Source organism: Anthonomus grandis, chromosome 17, assembly GCF_022605725.1.
Source record: "Anthonomus grandis grandis chromosome 17, icAntGran1.3, whole genome shotgun sequence".
In the NCBI taxonomy this organism is placed as follows: Eukaryota; Metazoa; Arthropoda; class Insecta; order Coleoptera; family Curculionidae; genus Anthonomus; species Anthonomus grandis.
The window spans coordinates 11,052,329-11,075,702 of NC_065562.1; the positions used below are offsets into that span (position 1 = coordinate 11,052,329).

Consider the following 23,374-nt stretch of genomic DNA (forward strand, 5'->3'; position numbering starts at 1 on the left):
TTTCGAATATGTGTACTAAAAAAAACAAATAACTATTGTTTCTGAAACACCAAAGTTCAGCTTTTCACCTCAAAATATCCTCAAATAACTAGACATTAATAGGGCAAAAAAGCTAGTTTAGTATTATCTTTCATAAAACGTGTATATTACCCACTTAAGTTATGTAAATGTAACCATTTTATGGTGAGAAATAAACGACTATTACTACAAACAGGCATTATTATTTCAAGTTTTATTGCTTTAGCTTAATTATGCTTTACCAGTCGTTCTATTACGATAAAATTTATAGTTAAGCCTTGATTTATTGCCGTATTTTAAACTAAAAGTTTGGTAATTTAGTTAAAATATTAGCTCTTGCTAATATTTTCATTTAATCATTTTATGTAATTTAAACAATTTTAAAAGTTTTTTTTTTTAAATTGGTTGCTAAAAACAAATATAAAGCCCACACATAAACAAAATTTAATCTATGTAGGCATTTTCAAAATATGTTTACCAAACCTATTATACGTATCGGTTTAAAAAACGTATTTTTATTATTCGTTTTTTTAATTAAAGTGAACATTGACCAATACCATTTTTTTATACAGTTTTTTTACTAGTTGACTAACAAATTATTAATTTACAACTATTCTTTAATGCCTTTAAAAATCTATTTTTTTTCTGACTTAAAGGACATGAGGATAATTTTTGCTTTTCCTATGAAAATACAGTGATTTTTTCAGTATAAATTATAATTATTTATATACATGTCTTTATATAATTTCATAGGTATACAATTATGAAGTGAGAAACAAATCTATCAAAATTTAAATAATTGTGTTTCTGATCCATGTAAGTAAAGTCCTTATTTAAAGTGTTAATAACGTAATTCAATTATATTTTTATTCACGTTTTATTGCATTCGATTTAATGAAACTGAGTAATTAAGCAAGTAATTTATCTGCCTTATATTATTCAATTTTTATTTTAAGTGCAAATTTTAGAGCCATTTTAATGGTATCGTTTAAGCAGTAAGCGAGATTTTCTACAATTTATCACTTTTTGGACGCGAATAGTTTGAAATATACATTATTATGCTTAGTTTAGAACATGATTACGAGTAACTATACATATGTCAACTGAGAAAACTCGTATCATATAAATTTAAAGAAAATGTGTGTCTTGTCCTTTTATGTTATGCCTATATGTGAGAGATAAATACTTTTATTTAAACCGCTATTTTTCATATTTAGTTAAAAAAAGAATATACTTCACAGCCATCGACCGAAAGCACTATACAGATATTAGTATATTCTTTTTTATCTTAAATACGTATTTTTATTTTATTTTGACTTATTTGATATTCAATCATTATTAATTATTTAACTTAATTATTAATTATTCAACTGATAAAATCTATTATTTTTTTATGTTCACCTAATATAGTTTATCTTTCATCCAACTCAATTAGTCGAGTTAAATCGACGCTTTTTTTAAGCGGGTGGGTGTAGGGTTTTGGTCTTTTTATATTTTTAATTTGATGTTGCATCTACTTGCTTAATTTTAATTTTTTCTAGAATAATTCCTAATAGATAATCAAAGTTTATTATTTGTAATGTGCACGTCTTGGATTTCTGTTATATTCTTTATTGTGTGTGTTTTCACACACACAATTAGATAGGTTATCCTTGCTTTTATAATTTCTAACGTATTTAAATTAAAACTGTATTTTTATTTACGTCTAAGTATGTCATCTAAGAAACAAGTCTCAAATACACTGTTTATTGTGGATACGAGAGTTATGACTCAACTTTTGTTTTTTATAGCGAATAATTAAACCGTTATTCTCATTGTATTTATAATTAAAAACTAAGCCAACAAATTAAAATATTAGTTCCTTTATTATTATTTTAATTTAAAAGTTTAGTCTTATTTTATATTTAAGAAATTATTTTGTAAATGTGTAACTTCAAATAGCGCGCATATAAATTAAATCTAATTCACGTAGTTGCAATCGAAAAAGACCCGTTTCCGAAGTTAGTTAATTGAGGACTTTAAGTAATAAGGTCCTGTATAAATAAACTATTATCGGTTTTGGAACACAAAACTTCAGGTTACAAAATTAAAAATACCCTATTTAAAAGAAATATGTGTCCTTTGAACGATTAAGTGCTCTGCCTTGATTGATATGGCTAAGAGAACACAAAAAGAACTACTTTACTATACTTCCTAATAAGACGTGTATATTACCCACTTAAGTTATGTAAATGTAAACGTTTTATAGTGAGATATAAATGACTATTGCTTCAAACAAGCAGTCTTATTTCAACTTTTATTGCTTTAGTTTAATTATAATTTACCAGTCGTTCTACTACGATAAATTTTTAGTTAAGTCTTGATTTAGTCGCGTTGTATTGTAAATTAAAAATTTCGTAATTTAGTATAAATATTAAGCCCTTAACGAACTTTTGTATTTAATCGTTTTTCATAATTTAAATTATTTTGTGGATTTTTTTCTTAAATTGGATTTCAAAAACAAATATAAAGCCCACATATAAACAAAATTTAATCCATTTAGGCTTTTTCAGAATATGTTTACCAAGCCTGTTTCAGCTATTGGTATTAAATTTATGTTATGATATTTTTATAAATCGTTTTTTAATTTAAGTGGGCATGGACTATTCTAAAAGACGTATTCAAAATATGAGAAATGAGTTTGAAAATAGATTATACTTTTGTTTAGCCCAAAATGAAATGCATTTTAAGCATCTAATTAAATAAAATAACGCTATTTAAAAACAGAGTTTATTTTATTTAACTTATACCTTTTTTTGACCCTGTATAAAATTTATGAAAAAAAAATGGTACAGGTGAATACTACTCTAAAAGACCTGTAATTTAATATATTACAGAAGGGGTTATCCTTTTTAAAATTTTGGGGTTGGGGTGCATCGGGCACAAGGGATGACTCAGTCTATAACCTATAAAAATGGTAAGTGTACTTCCTTCTACCTGTGTAACATTTATACCAAATTGCGCTTTTCCAAGTTTTTTAATTTCAGAGATGTTTGCATTGAAAGTTTCAAATTGATACCCCCCATATATTCTTGAACGTCTTCTATTTTTTATTGATCGACTGCAATTTGTTCTACGTTTCTGTCGTCTAATTTGATAGTTAGTCTACTTCGAAAATAACTTTAATAGTTTTTTTGTCAGACTACAAGTGTACGAACGTGAGATTGAGGCAAATTCATATTTTGTCGGCGTTTTCATCTCTATGACGTCATCCCCACGTTAAATTCAGTTAATTAAGCTGATAAAAATATGAATAAATAAATACATTTAAAGAACATAGAATTTCGTTGCATATGCATGTATGAAGGGATATACTCGTAAAAAACGTAATTTTTTAAAATAATTTTATAACTTATTTAAACTTCATTAAGGAATATTTACAAATACTTAGACATATATAAAGCTTTAATTTAAAACTATATAAAACATGTATCTCATTCACTTAAGTTATGCATAAAAAATTTAAGTTTATTTTATCATCATAGTTTCATTAACCATTACAGTCATTTTCATAAAATTAAGTATTTAACTAATTTATAACTAAATTAAAACTGAGAGTAAAAAATATTTTTTATAATTTTTTTACCTAAAGGCTAAATGCTGTTTTCAAACCATTTAAAACAAACAATATCTCACGTTTGTATAATTAAAAAATTCCGCTGAAATGTTTTAAAAAAATAAAACGTAAAACTGTATAATCCTTGCACGTAGACTAAATTTAATCCACTTACAAAATAATTTTTTTAATTCTACGCGTGTTAGTTTAAAACACCTTTTTTGTCAATTGTTTATGCTTTAAAAGGTAATTAAGGCTGATATTCGATTTCTAGTATCATTTGGTCTACAAGCAAAACTTTTATAATTTATTACTACTTAGCTTTAAAAGCTAGTAGTTTTTCTTTTAATTCAAAAAAGAAATTAAATATTGTGCTTCCCTTGACCGATAAAGTAACTTACATCAGTTTAAAACCTGCTTATTATAATGTCCTTCTATTTTACTCTAATAAAATGTGTATCAAAAATATTGATTTGACTTAAGTTATGCGAAAACAAATTTTATGTGAGCACTAAAATGCTATTTTAGAATGCCCAACAATAAATAGATTTTTTATTACTATTCCTGTTCTTTATTAGCTTTTTTTGCATTTGTTTACAGTTCTTTTTATACTGTTTGTAAAACATGTATACCTAACAGAGGCGAGTTAAAAGGATCCAATAGGCTATTTTCTACGAAAAACTGATCAGATCGTGGTACAGTTTTGCCTACGGCAAACACCGAATTCCAGAAAATCGTTATAAATCTCTAGCAGTGTAAAAGGACAAGCGAAATTTTACATTCTTGGTATTTGAAGCTACATACACTTTTATTTTTGTTAATACCTGAATAAAAAGTCTGGTTTATTATCCTGAATTAAAAAAAAATAGAGAATATTTGCCTTTTTTTGTATGCTTTTTTTATATTTGTTAAATTTTTGTATACGGTCTTATTATGCTTTTGTAAAAAAAAGTTAAGAAAAAAAAACATTTGTCTGCATTCCTACAGATAAACAGATAAAGAAGAATAAACAGGAATTTTCATTTGCTGCTTTATGAATATACATTCAATAGCTTGTTTCTTTTTTATGTCCCAAAAGAAAAACATCTTCCAATATCAAAAAGGATTCTTCGTATAGTAGCGAATAAAGGACAGCTAAAGAGAAGCCTTTTAGTGCATATTGCAGAGCAAACCCATGCTGCTGAACTTCTCACGCGATATAAAATATGCAAAAAAATATAAAAAATCGATAAAATTAGCAAAATTAAATTTATAAATTGGATGTCAAACAAATTATTGCTGGAATATTTTTTGACCTTTCTAGAGCATTTGGTGCCCTGAATCCGACATTTAATAAAGCCAAATTACATCATTTGGGAATTAGGGAAAATTATTTATGAATATTAATCTTTTTTAACCGAAAGAAAAATGCTCTCTCTATGTTCACAGCTAAATTTACGAAGAATAGTGAGCTGCACAACTATAGTACAAGAAATTCTATTGCGCTTGTTTTACCAACCTTCAAACTATGAAAAGTTCTTACTATGATTATATCAAAATATACCATTAACTACCAGCGATAATCAGAGAACTTAAATTGCTTAACTAGTCCAAGACCAAACCTAAAATGTTCCTAACTAAAAGGCCATTTTATTATTCTAAGGAATACTTTGCCTAAATAATAATCGGTGATTACTTTTTTATATGACTGTTTCTTTTAGTTGTAAGACCTATCCATATTTTTGTCCATTTTCACTTTATTCCATGTTTTCATTTATTTCACTCTCAAATTTTATAATTTTAACCTGTCAAAAATATTTGTTTGTTATTGTTTTGGACTGTAATGTTGGTATTTATGATCTTATTAATTTAAGTCTATTAATGTTTTAGTATTTAATTTCTTAATTGATTTATTTTAATATTAATAAAAGATCTTTATATTATATTTAAAATTAATGACCTTAATGTCCTGCTATATGACCTGATCTGGTAATAAAAGACTTTTATTAATTTTAATTTTTTTATTTTTAAAGTTTGAACAATAGGTCTTGATAATAAGATATCTGCGGAATGTTTTGCTGTAGGGTTAGTTGGTGGATCAGTTTATTTTAGCTTGATATTATTTAGGTCTTATCATGCAAACCTTTATTCATCTGTCCACTAATCTCTACATAGTAGAAACTGCTAGTTTCTCATTCAAATATCCTTAAAAGTTTATGGCAGAAACCCCAAGTATGTGAGGTATTAGCATAAATCAAGCCTGCTCATATATAACATAATACATCAAGTATAACATAAAAACCTATTTTCTATAAAGATCTAGAGTTATTCAATCACCTTTCAATTAATATTAAAGAAAGATAAAAGAATGTAGGCGTAAACTAAAGGTTTTACGTTTGACAACGTCTTATTACTCCCTCAGTTACTGCCATGGTAATGATGGTATAGTAATAAATTTATTTTTGTTAGTGGCAAATATCTTGTTTTTGTTTTGCACTCTAATAGTAATAAGTGTTTATTTATAAATTATATTAAATGTTTTGTAATTTATTTTTTATAATTAACTGTACTGTAATTTTATTTTAATATTTTAATGTGTATGAGCTGCGAAAATTCAAAACAAATTTACACTAAACTTTATATTTTGGAATTTAAGTTTACTTTAGTTTCGGTTAGTAGTTTTTCGAGTTTACTGTAATAAACAATAAAACCAGTTTCGTACAAATTTAAATAAAATGTGTACGTTTTCCATTTAAGTTATGCAAATCAATAATTTTTATCTGAGAAATTAAATTAATACTCTTATTTAACGTGTCATTTAATTTTTCAAATTTAGTTATGGTTTTACTAATCTCATTAATCAAGCAATGTTTTATTTCCATTCCTATGTAACTCTTTCTTTTTCAAATATATTTACACAATCTGTAACACGTATCAATTAGAAAAAATATATTTTATTCAATTAAAATGAACACTGACCAAGAGTATTTTTAATGGCATAATTTATACGACAGGCACGATCTTTCGCAATTTATTGCTGCCTGAGCGCTGAAACTGGGATTTTTAATTCAATTTTCCGACATATGAGGTAGCTTTAAAGCAAGCCTTTTAACAACGTTATTTATTTTCCTATATAAATGAATTAGACATACTCTAGTAACCTGACTTGCAAAATAGTAATTTATACGAGTCGTAGTGGTGTTCTGGTTACTGTTATAACTCGTGAAACTGGAACGTTTTATTTAAAAAAAAGCATGAAAAGGAGAGTGGAAATAGTATGCCTTGAACATTAAGAAATGTAAAATCTAAACCCAATTTTTTTGAGAATAAATATGTGAGAAAATATAAGTAAATAATAATAAGATTAATAATAAAATACACAAAAACTCCATAAACTAAAAATAATGTAATTATTATTAGTGGCGACTCGTAGTTTATTAGATAAGGGCTCAGAATGTTATTTATTTAGAAGTTAAAACAGATTAAAAAGCTACTATCGAATTGCTTAAATTTTGCTTTATTACTAAATGTATTTGCTAGCTCAAGCGTTTATAAAATTTCAATTATTAAATGTTTATTGTTTTTATACTATTTTTAAGACCAAATATTTGTAACTTAAAATAAATAAAATAATAATCAAAAGTTTTACTGTCCTAAATATTTCAAACATTTTAAGTGTATTTCCGGTATTTGAATTTTTTTTAAATTTATCTGCATTATTCTTACGTTTCAAGAAAATTTATAATTAATTCCAGACATTTTGCATGTTGAAAATTAAAGTTTTTCGGAAAATTGTAGCTATTCCTTTAATAAAGTTGAAATCTTGGTTATTTCTGAGGTATTTGTTATTTTTTAAGCCATTTTATTCCAGACATTTATAATCTTTTTGAAATTTGGGTACTTCCAGTCATTCAAAATCATATTTTATTTATTCTAAACATTTAAAGTCGATTTAGGTTTTTTTATAATTTGAAGCATTTTTTAAATTTTGTTTGGGCTCTTAGAACACTTTTTGTGTTCTTTAACTGAATTTTCATTTTATTTTAACTAATTTCTATGCCATTTCTAGTTTATTCTAAATTTTAAATATTTAATTTATTCTAGTTAAAACTGTACAGAAAATTTAAATAGTAAGTTAGGGGAAAATTAATTTTATATATATATATTTCATAAATATGTCTTAATGTCTTAGACGAAATATATGTCTTAATGGGCGATTCTCATGCTAAATTGGGACTGGGGTTAAAAACGGCTTTCTTGTCCAATGATGAAAACAACGAATTAATAGTAGTAAAACCGTTCGTCAAATTGCTAAAGAGAAGACTATATACTTTTATCGACTGACGATAATGACACCTAATGACATTGAATTAGATCATGTACCTCTAGTAGAAGTTATAAGAGTAAAGCTGAAAAAAGTTTAGGAAGAAAATTATTCCCCAATACAACATGAGGGCTTTACAATAAGCTCTAATAAAACAAAAAGTAAGTGAATACATTAACACAAACTCAAGTCGCAGCTCCTTTTCACGACATGAAAGAATTCACCGAGATAATATATTCAGCAAATACAAAATTCTTAAAACCAGAATAGGAAACAAAAAAGAAGTCTTGATTTACCGGCGAAATTTTAAAACTAATGGAACAGAGAAGAACAATTAAAAATAATGAAAAACAGTATAAAAAGATCCAGAGAAAAATTAAGAAAAAGATTAGAGAAACCAAAGAAAAAGAAGCAGCAGAGAGTAGAGCAAAAATAGAAATACTAACATGCTAGCTTTAACCTACACAAAAAAATAAAAGAGGTATCTAGAACCTTTAAAAATCGCCAAGTTGAGGAGATCATAGACACAAATAGAAAACTTATCATAAATAAACATAATATGAAAAACAGGTAGAAGCCATACACAGAAAAACATTTTGCGGTTTAAAGACCGGTTGGATAATCCACATGGGAGAAATATTAAATGAAAAACAAAATAGTAATAGAACTAGATAACATAGAAGTTATTACAACGGAATCCATAACTCTGGAAATATCTCCGAAATGAAATGCCAAGAATACCAGAATTACCAAAAAACGTGAAGCAAAGTAGTGCGATGAATATTGAACCATCAGTCTAATAAGTCATATGCCAAAATAATTGTTGCTTTAAATCATATACAAAAGAAATTACAAGTAATGCGAAGAATATATATCCGATAATCAATTTTGTTTTATAAATACAGTCGGAATCAGAAAGGCATTAGTTGAAATTCAAGTGATAATCGAGAGATGCACACATATCAACTGTGATGTATTCGCATTTTTAATTATTTATCAAAAATAATTTGATTGCGTTAAACTTCATAAAATATCATTATCAAAAGAAGTATAAATGGAGATCACCTATATGTGTCGAAGGATTATGGTACCTTGGAACCATCGTGAGTAAAGTAATCATCGTAAAATTAAGATTCTATATCTTTTCTATTTTATTATATGGTGTAGAATTGTGAATACTGACAGAAGCTACCACTAAAAATCTGAAAGCATTTAAAATGTCGTTGTATAGGAGAATGCTCAGGATACCGCGGACAGCTTACATAATAAACATACAAGTACTCAGAAGAATGAAAAAATATAAAAAATAAAGGGAATTTATATAGAGCAATTTATATTATTTATTATTGAGTAATTTAATCCTGTAATCTGAAGTCATTTTAAGGTTATTCTAAGAAGTTATTTATAATTTCCTATTGGTTCATGAAATAATTTATATTTAACCAATTTCAATCTTAATTTAAATATAAAGCCAGTTTAGTAAAGTCATTTTATAAAACTAAATATCCAATATAATTTTTTATGATGACGGCAAATGCACAGCTTTAATTCTATTAGACTTCTCTTTGCATTTGACACTATAAACCATGAACTCTTTTCTTCAATCTTAAATTTTGTTGGGTGTTCAGAGCACGCAATTGTACTTTTAATGAATTATCTTTTCAAGTCATAAATGAGGATTTAAATACATTGTTATCATTTTCAAATCGTCATATTCTTCTTATTAACCCATCTAAGATTTTTGGTAGCAAAAAAGGTAGTGTTGAATTTTTTATAACCATAAGCATAGGTGATGATTCTTTATCTTGTGAGAAAATTTAAAAAAGTTTAGGGTTGCATTTGGATATCTAGTTGCGTTTTAAATTCCATATTAAAACCAGTCTACAAAAAGCATATACCGCGCTGAAGTTCCTTTATCCTCACAGGCATTCACTATCGCAAAAATTTGAGCCATTTTAACTTTTGTGATGTGGTTTACTCACCTTGTCAGAATTTCACTGAAATACAAAAGATTCAACGCGTACAAAAATCTTGTTTAAGGTATACATACATCTATGGAATTAGAAAGTATGAGCCAGTTTCTCATAAACTAAAAGACTGTAACTGGTTAAATATGGCGAAGAGACGTCAAATACATTCTTTAGTTTTATTTCAAAAAATTATAATTAATAAGTGTTCTCCCTATACTTGCTAGAGAAGATTAAATACCGAACAAACGTTCATAACTTAAATTTAAGATTTAATGGGTTAATTATCCCACCACCTCACAAGAGACCACTTTTTTTCAGCGATCTTTCTCTTATAACTTTTATAAGAGAAAGATCGCTTTTCTGACGGCAACAGTGGTAGTATATAATATTTTTCAGTTGTACATTTATTTTTGAATTCTTTTTTTTTTCGTTTTCGATGTCAGACTTGACCTTTTTTTTGATTGTTTTTGTCTCCGTTTTCTAAATCAATAACAAAACTAATATGTGTTTTTTTTTGTATATTTATGTATCGGATTATTTTATATGATTTACAAAATAAACACACTCACTATTATTATTATTATTATTATTATTATTAATATTTTTGGATTTTTAAGGAAATTTCTTATACATGTATATCCATATTATTGACATTAAAATTATTAACGATTAAATTAAATATTTAAGTATTTTTTATACGTCATTTAAAGATAAATATAATGATATATTTTTTTGTAATTAAAAGATATTTTTAAACTTTTTCTTTTATTTTAAAGACATTTTTTATACATTCTAAATGTATAAAATCATTCTCCATTCTTGTCCATGTATTTGAAGTTTATTCCTCCTATTTAAAGTAATTCTGAAGTTATTAATTTTATATATTATATTAATATTAGAATAAATCAAGATTTATTCTTTTAAGTGTGATATACTTTCTTATTTAATTCAGGATTTTGGAGCGATTTTTAGTTTTATTATAGGTATTTGAAACTAGTTATATTTCTTTTGGGATGTTACAATATTTTTTGCAATTTTAAAGGAATTTTTTATATATTTCAGCACCATGGAGCCATTTTTAGATAATTTCAGATATTTTTTTTATATAATTAGCATAAACATAAAAATATTAAAACAAATTAAAATTAATAATATAGACAGTACTCATTTATTTCATTTTTACGTTGGTCTTACTTCAAAATTTAATACCAAACACAGTATTCAATATCATTATAACATACAGGGTGTTTTATTTTAATTCTACCATGCATATAACTCTCTTTATTACTTGTGACAAAAGTTGAAGGTTACAGTACATTTTTAAGATTATTTGAAGGTGACTGTCGTTCTTTAGTTAATAGAACCCTATATTTTTAAAATTGCCGGACTTAAAGCGTCAAATATTTTTAAAATGATATTTAAAAAGATTTATGTGGACTTTTAATATAAAACATCCTGTGTTTTCATATTCCGGCAAAGTTACTCTTTATATCCATACAATTATTGTTAAGTTTTTTACTATTCCAGAAATATTTAAGATTCAAGTAGTTAAGCATGAATTTAGTAAACTCATTAAAGTTCTTCACATAGGTTCGCAAATACTCATTTATGTATACGTTAAGCTTCTGAGTAAATATCTTTATTTTAACCTTCTAAGATGATCAAAACCCCTATTTCCAAGCGTCACCACCACATTGTCTATTTTTGTAGGTAAACTCCTATACAATATATCCGTTCTAGACATCGTTGTAAAGATATAATTTTTTTCTTATATCGCCATTTATTAAGTTTTAGATAAGTTTTGATATTTTAGTTTAATTATTTAAGTTTTGCCATTTAAAATGATATATCATAAATTACTTTATAAACTTCGCTGTATTTTCCAATATAAGCAGAAGTGTCACACTTTTGTGATAAATAGTGTATAGCAAGAATGGAAAATAGATATATTATACTGATAATACACCATTAACCACTACCTAGTTTTATTCCATGTCAAGAACTATATCTTTACTGTTAATATGTTGCTAAGGCTCTTCATATATTCTTCAACTTAATTTTTATATATTTAACATATATAGAATAATTTTTCATTTTATATCAGGCATTAGCACACGTAAGTAATAATTAGTTTTATATTTAACATTATTAACATGAGGTTCTTTAGGTTTTGTCCAAGGCATTTGCAGTTATTTTTAAAATATAAAAATCTAAACATCTAGTCATCTCAAGTTTATTATTATTAATAACATAATGAGCTATTGATTAATTTTTGTATATTCCAGGCATATTGTGGAATCATTAATTTTTATTGTCAATTTGCGTTTTGAAGGAAATACCACTCTACTTATCAGATCTGGTGTCATTTATTCTGAATTCTTTTAGCAGTAAAAATAATTTTTTATGGCCTTAGAAAGGCTTTGTTTGTAATTAAATATATTGTGGCCTCTATAAGGAATACTTACATGATTAGTAAGAAAGTACAGCTTAACTCAAAACTGCTTTGGGATGAGTGCATTGGCTTAGTAGTGAATGGGCTAAAAAATAGTACTTCTACTGCGTACTTGACCAAATTATATATCTCTGAGGATACTAAGGATAGCATACTTTGGTCTATTGTACTATAGACTCTCATATGAGTACCTAGCAGATGAGGGCATTCTTTAGAGACAATGTACCATCAAGGGATCTTTTTAAGTATGATACCAGGTAGAGATAATTTATTACCAAGTTAGTGCTGACTAAAGAGATCATAAAATAGGTACAGTTTTTCTGGGGGCTAAAGTTTTCTAATGTCCCTTCTGTTAATGTGAGGGATTTTACTTAACCTATACGTTGTAAAATTGACATTTTTGTGTGATATTAGGAACGACCCACTATTTTAAATAGCATTTCTTAAAAAAAATTAAACCTCAAAGCGCATAAGTTTTACAATAATCAGCGAGCTACAATAAACTTAAGCACATCAAAGTCTACATTAAAATGAAATTCGACCCAAATGAAACTTTACGGAAACTCATAACCGCAATAACAATAATAATAATATAATTAACGGCAACAACTGTACCGCCGAAGCCCAATTATCACAATTCGCAAAATGAACGAAACTTAGAACCCGCCAAACCCCCTCAACAATAAAAACTTAATTAGTTTTGTTGAAATTTGCGCGAGAAATATTATAGCCAAGATTTCATTTCCGTTTCGCGTTCTGTAATTTATAAGGTTTTATCGCATGATTCCGTGTTTTGATAGCTTATTATTAAAGAACGAAAGAAAACTCGTAGCTATTTTTTACTTATTTTTGCTTATTACTTACTTACCAATAAACCAAGGGTTTCGTGGGTTATTCTCTACGTTTAGGGAAAGAAAATATTCTTTAAATCCTTTGACGGGGTTGGCCTGGGGTTGTACTGAAAGGGTTCCTTCTACTTCTGCTTCGTTTCCTTCTGATACCAGAGATCTGGCACTCCACCCATCGGAACCTATCCAGGAAAACCACCCTGTTGCATTGCATCTACGTACTGCTTTCATTAGTTCAGCCACTTCTTGATCCGAACCAAAAATAATGCAACCTAAAATAATAATTTAAGAAGAATATATATTTTTATAGCAAAAAAATACACAAAAATGGGTTAATCTTAATATAGTATTTAAACGGAAATAAGTTTGGGGCCAAAGAGTTTTATCCCTTAATAATTTTTTTTTGTCGGAAATTGGATTGAGCTTAATCAACATTTCTGTGCTTTTTACTTCTTTCCTGCAATATAGAAAATTCCAATTTCCGGAATTCGTTATCAAATTGGAGACTGATTGATTTCTGGAAAAACGATCGGATCTTTTATCTGCTCAAAGGAGGTTTATATATATATTTCTGCATTTTATATTTAAGGAAAGTTACCAAAAATGGCTTATTTAAAGTATATAAGGTCTATCGGGCTAAAAATTATTAAATTTTATTTACAACTGAGTGGAAAAGGAATGAATGAAATTAATTGATAATGAAATTCCAATGTGAATTTTATTAAATTGCGAAAATATTAGAAAAAAAGTGACCAACTCGAAAGGAATAAAAAATGTATCCCACCAGTTTTCATTTTATTCCCGGCTTTTAAAACCATTTCAGGTTTATTTCTTCCAGAAGTTTTAAGCAATTTTTTTGTATATTTCATTAATTTTTTGTTATCTAAAACGATATTTCTGGAAGTCACTATTAAAGTAGCAGTGGGATGTAGGCAATGCACCTATCTAAGAAATCTTTCGCGCATTTGCTTAATATCTCACTTCTTAAGAAACTTTAACAAATAAAAGAAGGAAGAAAAGGAAAAAATGCCTTAACTTGGATAAAGTGAGGTTATGTATTTGACGCAATGCCTTTTAAATATTTTGTGGTAAATTGTTACCACATGGTGGTAAATTGTTACCACTATATCTTCCAATATTAAAACTCGTTTATTCTATGTTCCGGACTCTTGCTGTAATATTAAACTTTATACCAGGCATTTGCCATTTCTTAGCAATTTTTTATTTGAGTTATTTTGATTTTTTTTTGCCTTTTTTCTCCAGGTGTTTTAAGTTATTTCTTAGGGGCAGTTGATAAATTGGCTTTTTCTTCCAGATATTTTTTATATTTGACGGCACTTGGAGCCTTTTTATATTTTATTGCAGGCATTTTTCGAAATTTTGTAATCCAACCCAATTCAAGTTTCTTTTTAGTTTAGAATCTTAATTAAAAAAACATTTATATTTGAGACAATCGTTGACTTAGTAATTCAGTGGAAAATATACTACTGAATAAAGCAACACATACTTAAGAAGTGTAGGAAAACACTACGCTAGTAGTTTTCTACTTTTCTTAAGTCTTTTCCACGTGTTTTTTTTTTAAAGTTTCAAATTATTCACAAACAGTAGCAACTTGTATAATAAAGATATAACACAACTGACTGCAGATGTTGCACTCCGAGCCGTGAGGGTACGTGCGCGTCGCCAAACTAAGAGGCTTCGGTAGCAAATATAGAGAGAGATAGAGATAGACATCACTACATGACATCAAATGGCAATGGCACACGATGGCAACTACAACAAAAGAAGATCCTAGATACTTAGAGAGATAAGGGGAGACAATCAACATACAATAAGGAATATATAAAAAATTCCAGAAAAGCTCAATGAGAATACGTCGCACTTTACATAAAGTAAAAGCGAAGGATCTGGCTGGTGTAGATGTGTGAGGATTTATTGAGGAGAGGAGAATAGAACCTATATGGCTCTTTAAGATTTAAATAGTATTGAAGAGAAATCAACATTTTAATTGCTTGACTAAATGATATACGCAAAAATAGTATTTTATTCAAAAAGTTTAAAATATTTGTACCCCTCCCATAAAAGAATCCTACTTTATCCTCTTAACTTATACAAAAGGGATCAGAAAGCCAATAATAAAAACCTTTTCATTCACAAAGGAGATAGTTACGTCGTCGACATTAGGTAAATTCCTTCAGGCGGCGAAAATTATCCGGATTACCTTTGAAGGAAAATAATGAAAACGTCGTTTTTTTTATCGCCGGATATCTTAATGAGTACAAAAAATACACCCTCTTTTTGTCAATTGCTCCGAGGGCCCTTTCCAGAAGAAATACGAGAACTTTTTATTAGGTTATGTAATCAAACCGGTCCGTATGAAAACTCCTTTTTAGTTTTTCTATCTTCGTAATTCATTGTTGCTCCTCTAAATACTTAAGATAATGTCATTAGTTAGTTCAAAAAGAAATCTACTTTCTGACTGGAGGAGTATTCCGACAAAGCTATTCTTTTATAATTAGTTACCATGTATGTTCCGATTCCTACTTTCTGTTTGTAAATTTTCTCAAATCTTAATCCCCCTCTATATTACTGTAATATATAATATTAATGGATGGTTGCTTAACTTTTTTATATAGGCATATGGCTTATGCAAAATAGGTAATAATGTTGGCCTGTACGAGTGGATTGCTATTTTTTTAAAATTGAACGCGTATTCTAACAAACCTTAAGGCAGTCATGTAGTTTTTGGAAGTTAAATAAAAATGTGCCATATTTATATAATTACAATATAACTGGATTAGATACTTGAATTTAGATACATACAGAATATCCGAAATATATTACTTCGTGGAATCTTTAACAAAACTAATATGGGAACGCAGTCTCTATTGTGCTGTCTTCTTCAACACCAATGTATCCAGTTGATATACTTGATTTTAAGAAACTTTTCTTTTATCAAAAGTGCCAGTATCCATTTCCAGGAATGTTATGATAATTTTCAAACCATTCAGATTTAAACAGTTTAATAAAAAAATATTTTCTTTAACTGTTACTAATTGTAAACTAAAATTAACAACTATTCTACAGGTTTATTAACTAGAGATGTGTGTGGAGGTGTCTGATGTTTAGCCATGCTTGAAGCTGATTAGATCTTGATTGATGTAACTTGCTTTCAGGAATCTTCTTTTCGTCCAATGCTACTCTTTGCACAAAATCTTTGCAAATGTATGTTGTACCCATTCGACCAATCGTGTTCTGCCATTTCTTATCTGGAAACCTCTCCTGTTTGGGACCACTTTTGATGTTCTTTTATCGTGGCTTCCAGTGATCGCTTTTGTCTTGCCTCTGAATGACTCTCTACATTTACAAAGGATTTGGTAGACGCAGTTTATATTGTCCACTCAGTATTCTGGCTTGGTCTTCAATACTAAACCTCGCATGGTTGTACAGAATCGTTAAAAATCGTTAAAGATCCTACAATTGCTGAGGCTCTTCCCTTGTTATCTCTTCTACTTTCCTTATATGCTCAGATAACAGTAAGTCTTTGGTCATGTTTTTTATTTCTCTGTTAAGGTCAAAATTGTTGTTAAGAATTGTGGCTGTCTATGCAGAGTTTTAATGATTCCCAACTTTATTGAACCAGGATGATTGGAGGATTAAAGTTCCAATGTAAAAGTTTTCCTTTGTGTGTTGCCTTGTGAATGGCTGAGATGTCTATTTGTTCTTTACAGCAACATCTAAGAAAAGCAGTGCTGACTTAGTTACCAACGATCGTGAACTTGATGGATCGCCTAATGTTATTAATTTGCTCTAGAAATTTAATTAATTTGTCAATATTATAATATAGAGGTTATTATAATATAATAACCTCTATATTATAATTGGTTTATCTTAGTAACTGAGATGTTGTCTATTACATGGATAGAAGCAGCTTTGCTTACATCTTACTTTAGTGGTAACTCTAGAAGAAATAGTTTCAGATCAATAAGTTAAAATAGCGGTAGTAGGAAGACACCTTTTGTATTCCCGACACAGACAAATCTACTTCAAGGATGGGACCCTGCCAACATAAGCCTTGAAAAATCTCCCATTTCTAAATCGGGAGGTTTTTCATGTCCTATTCCTATATTCTCTCTAAAATCCTAAAACCACCTACAAGGGTTTTCTTTTTTCCCTAGTACGACATCATGGATATATTCGTATTTAATAAGCCCGGAGTTTCATGCGTTCCGCTCTGATTTTCGGGGAGGGGGAAAAGTAAATAAGAAGATGAAAACATGAATAATAAAAAACTGCAAATAAAGTAAATTAAGGGAATGCAAATGGAAAGTGAAAACAATGGCGCGAGCTGATAAAATTCAGAATGCGGTGTTAGAAATAGGAAGAATTAGAGTATAGAAATCATAGGAATGAGTGAAATAAGATAGCTCGGCTTAGGATACTGTGACGTGGAGAGTTGTAGAGTATACTATTCTGAAACATTTAATTAATTATCAGAAAGATGTTGCTAGACAAGTCACTAATTCTTGTGCCTATGAACGAAAGAGTCATGCTCCTACAATTGAAACTACGTCATCAGTAAACACTAGCATAATATGCACTTACCACTGATTACAGTGAGAAGAAAGGTGAAGAAATTTACTCTCAAATTGAAGATCTTATAAAATACTTAACGGGTGACTTTAATGCAAAATAGGCAAAATAAAAGAAGGTAAACACATTGGACCTTACGGCCTTAGAGCTAGAAATGTAAGATAGGAAACTCTCAGCATATTTGTATCCAAACATGCCTTGGTAATAACTTTCTATGAGTTACCAGATAGACGTCTATATACCTGGACTTCCCTCAGAGACGACGAAGAAGACCAAACCATCTGAAACCAGATAGATAATATATATCTTAATAAATCGAACATATATTAAGAGCTGCACAAGCCTGAACATATACCCGGGTGCAAACATTAGTCGGAACACAATCCTTGTTATACGTTAATGAAAACTACGAAAATACAAGGTGTCCAAATAGGGTATTAGCACTTTATTTGTGCATTTTATCTCAGACGTGGCAACGCCGCCACTTACGGTAGGAGTCAAAATGTAAACGGGTTCAAGGAATTTCAGTTGCAATGGAGCCGTTTACCGGAGAGCAACGCGCTTTTTGTGTACGTGCATTTTACCAAAACAATAATTCAATCGTGACAGCACGCCGTCTGTATCGCGCTCATTACCAAGTACATGATATTTAATTATCACCTAGCCTAGATGTTATTAGAAAATGGATCAGAATGGTTAAAGCTACTGGATCCACAGTGAAAATTCATAATCCAGGCCGCCCACTAAACGTAAGAAGTGCAGAAAACATCGAACGAGTACGTCAATCAGTCAGAGAGAATCCAACCTTATCTGTACGGAAGCGAAGTCAGACGACTACTCTCAAAAGATCATCTTTACATAACATTTTGACCAAAGACTTGCATCTGCATGCATATAAGATACAGTTAGTGTTTAAAACCGAGGGATTAAAATACACGTTTAGAATTTGTCAATGAAATGATGGAACGATTCGTTGATTTCAGCCACGTAAATAAGCAAAATTGCAGGTACTGGCCTGACGTTAATCCTCGCAGAAAACACGAACGTCCACTGCATAGCCCCAAAGTGGTCGTATGGGCTGCTATGTCTGCTGATCGCATAATTGGGCCGTATTTTTTTGAAGATCAAAATGGACGGGCACTTACTGTTAATACCGAGCGGTATTGTGCAATGTTACAAGATTTTCTTGCACTATCTCTCCGACTCCGAAGAGGTTATTATATTATAATAACCTCTATATTATAATATTATACATATATATTATTATATATATATATATACATATTAATATTATATATATATAATTATAATATTATTATTAGACATATAGAGACATATAGAGGCATATAGAGGCCACACCTTGGATTTGGTTTAAGCTGTCTTAATAGCGTTTCCCGCAAACCACTACTGAAATATCAGAAAGAATCAATTATACTAAATCACTCTTTTAAAAGCAGACTCTAGTGGAAACTTCAGGAAGAATATATCAGTTAATTCTGTCAACAAAGAGAATTCTACAACGTATTCGACAATGTCGATCATGAAATATGAGTAGGGGAGAATGTTCCACAATCAGACAAAGCATGTAATTTTGAAACTCCCGCCGCAAGTTTGACGTTTTTCGTTCGGATAGTGCGGTTATACACGCCGATGTGGTAAACAAAGTTTGAACGCTGTTCTCTTGGTTTTGTGCATTTTTTAATGAAAAATCGTTTTTCAAGTTTTTCCTATCGTTGATATGATATTATATGCTCTAATTTTTCTTCTGAAACTAGTATCACAAAAACAACCTTTACATCAGATTTTGGGCTATTTTGTCGACATTTTATAAGCAAGGTTACTTTTGTAGGCTATGTATGAAGGTCACAGTTAAATTTAATTTTGTATTGTAGCTTGTGTTGCACCTTTAGACAGCATGTTTGTTCCACAATCAGACAGTATCTGAGTGTGGAACACAACGCTTATTTGGAGTGTTGTTGAAAAAGTAATTATTTTTGTAAAAATTTAATTTATATTTCAGGAAAATGGCTCGAGGACGTCAGCGAAAAAGCGATAAAGGGCAATTTGATGAACAATCCATGAGAGCTGCTGTTAGAGCAGTCACCGAAGAGAAGATATCTTTAAGACAAGCAGCTGAAAGATACAATTTAAAATTTCAAACGGTTTATGAATATGAAATAAGGCAAAAACAGAATCCCACCAAAGAGATTAAAATGGCTCCAAATTATGCTTGTAGAAAAGTTTTTTCTGAAAATCAAGAAAAAGCCCCAGCCGGTCATTAATATCAGAAAACTGGCTTATGAAATAGCAACTATTAATAATTATAAAATTCCGGAAAATTGACAAAAAAACAAGGAAGCTGGACGCGAATGGTTCCTTGGATTTATGTCCAGACATGCAGAATTAGGTCTTCGCTAGCCGGAAGGATGTAGCCTCTCCAGAGCGACATCATTCAACAAACACAATGTTGGACTTTCTTTCCAAAATTTGGAAAAAGTGTTTTAGAACCATGGAAATTTTTACAGCGGTACAAGAAATTATAATTTAGATGAAACTGCCACCACAACCATCCAAAAACCGAAAAAGATTGTTGCTCAGAGAGGCATCAAGCAGGTCTCTTCCTGCACGAGCGCCGAGCGAGGTTTACTGGTCACCACTTGTTGTATTATATTAGCATCCGGGAACACAATACCACCAGTCATGATTTTTCCACGAAAAAGTTTAATCCTCGAATGACTTATGGAGCACCGCATGGTATTTTGGGATTGGTTTCCGATTCTGGATGGATGACTGGTGAATTGTTTCCAAGCGTTATAAGGCATTTCATTAAACATACGTCCAGCACAAAAGAAAACCCTTCTCTCCTAATTTTTGACGAGAGTCATCTAACGATAGAAGGAATAAATCTAGCCAAGGAAAATGGAGTGTTCATTATGACCTTACCGCCACATACTTCTAACAAGCTGCAACCATTAGATGTCTCGGTGTTTTTTTCGTTTAAATCATTCTACAATACTGCCTTACAAACATGGGATACCTGTTTCTATTTTTGATATCGCTGGCTGTGTTGCTTATGCATTTAAAAAATCGATGACTTCTGCTAATATCAAATCAGGATTTCGAAAAACTGGGATTTATCCCTTCGATAAATATTTACAGATGACGACTTTGCAATTAGCAGCGTAACTGATAGGAATGTGGATAAATACAATGAAGAAGCTCAACGACTTATGGATCCAAATCAACCATCAACATCAAAATGCATTGAAGAAAATATAATGTCAGACTCCTTAGTTTCAGTATGACACCTACACAAAATCACAAAGAAACTTTCGTAAGTCCACAACAATTTAAAGGATACTCAAAAGCTGAAGAACGAAAAAATTAGAGAAAGAAGAGAGAAAAAGCTAAACAAATGGAGCGAGAAAGAAAAAAAAGTGTTAAGAAGAATAAGGTCGTGTAAAGAAAAGATGCGGCGATGCTTGTAACCGAATGTTCTGATGATGATATTGATTTTGTAGGAGAAATCGATCCACCACCCTTTCTAGATAAGCTTAATAAAGAGCCAGGAGTTGGCGATTTTATCTTGATACAATTTATAGACAAAAAGAAAAAAAATTATTACATAGCTAAAGTGTTCTGTAAAAAGAATAAGGAATGCGAGGTCAAATTTTTGAGAAAGTCCGTTAAGTATAATAACAGCTTCATTTACCCCAAAATAGAAGACGTCTCATTGATTTGTTTGGAAAACATTAAGTTGGTGTTACCAAAACCAGCACATGTGGGAACAACAAAGCGGCAACAATCTTATTTGAAGTTTGAAGTAAATTTAGTTAGCAGCTTTAGAAGTTCGTTAAAACATTATTACCTTTTGTCTTATTGTGGACCATGCAATGTCTGCATGTGGAATATGTGTGTTACACTAACAGACAACTGTCCTTCCTTTATTAAACAAACTTTTTTTAAATTAGTTTTTGGTTTATGATGTTGGTTCTACCATAAAAACTTATGTTAAGCCTTAATTTATTATAGTGATAATCATATTTTGGTGGGTTCAATAAACAAGGTCAATACTTAGCAAAATCTATTTTGTGTCTGATTGTGGAACACTCTCCCCTATTGGTGTATTTATGTTTAGCAGGCATCTCTTGTGATTAACACCATTAAGTATGATAATTCTTACTTTTCGCAGATGATCTAAGATGCTTAAATGAGGAAAATGCATCATGTAAAGATATTATTAATTTTAAACAGTGGTCCCTCTAACTCAATTAATATTTCCACTATTAAAGGTTTTTTCCGTTTCACGGTTTAGCCGCAATCGAGCACCGCGATATTAAATGGACACCTTGTATATAGATTTGTTATCATGAATATATACGCAGTCTTTTTATGGCAGGGAAATTTGCAAAGGTGAAAAAAGAAATGCGAAAAATGAAAAAAAGAAAAATACAAACCAACTACGATATTTTGGGGCTATCAGAAACATGGTTAACATCGAATGATGACGATAATTCTTCTAGAATACCAGCTTACAGGTTTGTCAGGCGATATCGAACTGGAAGAGAGGGTTGTGTGGGAATCTATATAAAAAGTTAATTAAAATTTATAACTATTGATTTTAACATTGCGTTCAATGAATTTGAGTATGCTAGTATTAAATTTGACATGAAGAAAAAGTCAATTTTGTTCATCACTATTTATCATCCACCATCCTCTAATATTAATCATTTTATTGATTAGATGGAGCAATTATTTGATTTAACTATTCCTTGCTATGACCAGGTAATATGTATGGGAGATTTCAATATTGATTTTTTACGGCAAAATACAGGAGAAATCAAACTCCAATAGTTAATTGATATTTTTAATTCAAAGCAAGTCATTACTGAGTCTACACGACATAATTTTACCACAAACACAAATCTTATTGATCTAATAGTAACTAATCATATCAACTGACCATAATATGGTATTTTCAGTATTAGATTTTCCTATAAATAAAAATAGCATTAAACGAATTCAATATAGAAATTACAAAAATATAGATTTAAATCAAAATACATTATTTGGATGTAAGTCAATTAAATTGGGATCAAATTTATTACACACCTGATATGGAAAAGAAAATTTAAATTTTTAATAAAAATATGGCGCATTTTATAAACAGGCATGCGCCTCTTATATATACGCCATAAACCATTTACGCCGCGGATTACCAATAATATCAAATTGCTCATGAAGGAAAGGTATAAATCCCACCGTAAATATTTAAAACAAAGAACTGAAGCACGCTTGCAATATTACAGACAAATAAGGAATTACACAAAACATGCCGTTGCTGGGGAATAAATTACTTACTTTGATTTAATGTCTCAAAAACACGGCAAAGAATTCTGGAGGGACGCAAATAATTTAAATCTCGGCCGTAATAAGGATTCTGATCTTCCTGATACGTTTTCTGATACAACGGCTATTAATAAACTCTTTTACAAATTTGAGTAAAACAGCTAATACAACATCTAATGAGAAAATACAATTTTATAAATCACATAAACATGATAAGATCAAATCTGAATTAAAATTTACTTTGAT

General features: G+C 29.5%; 1 protein-coding gene across 1 annotated transcript in view; it reads right to left on the minus strand.

Moving 5' to 3' along the window:
• LOC126746648 (metabotropic glutamate receptor 2-like) overlaps nt 1–23,374 on the minus strand; it is a 593,383-nt gene that overhangs the window by 150,288 nt on the left and 419,721 nt on the right. The window contains exon 7 of the mRNA XM_050454987.1: nt 13,207–13,458. Within this exon, the coding sequence (XP_050310944.1) occupies nt 13,207–13,458 (252 nt within the window). The remainder of the gene's footprint in view (nt 1–13,206; nt 13,459–23,374) is intronic.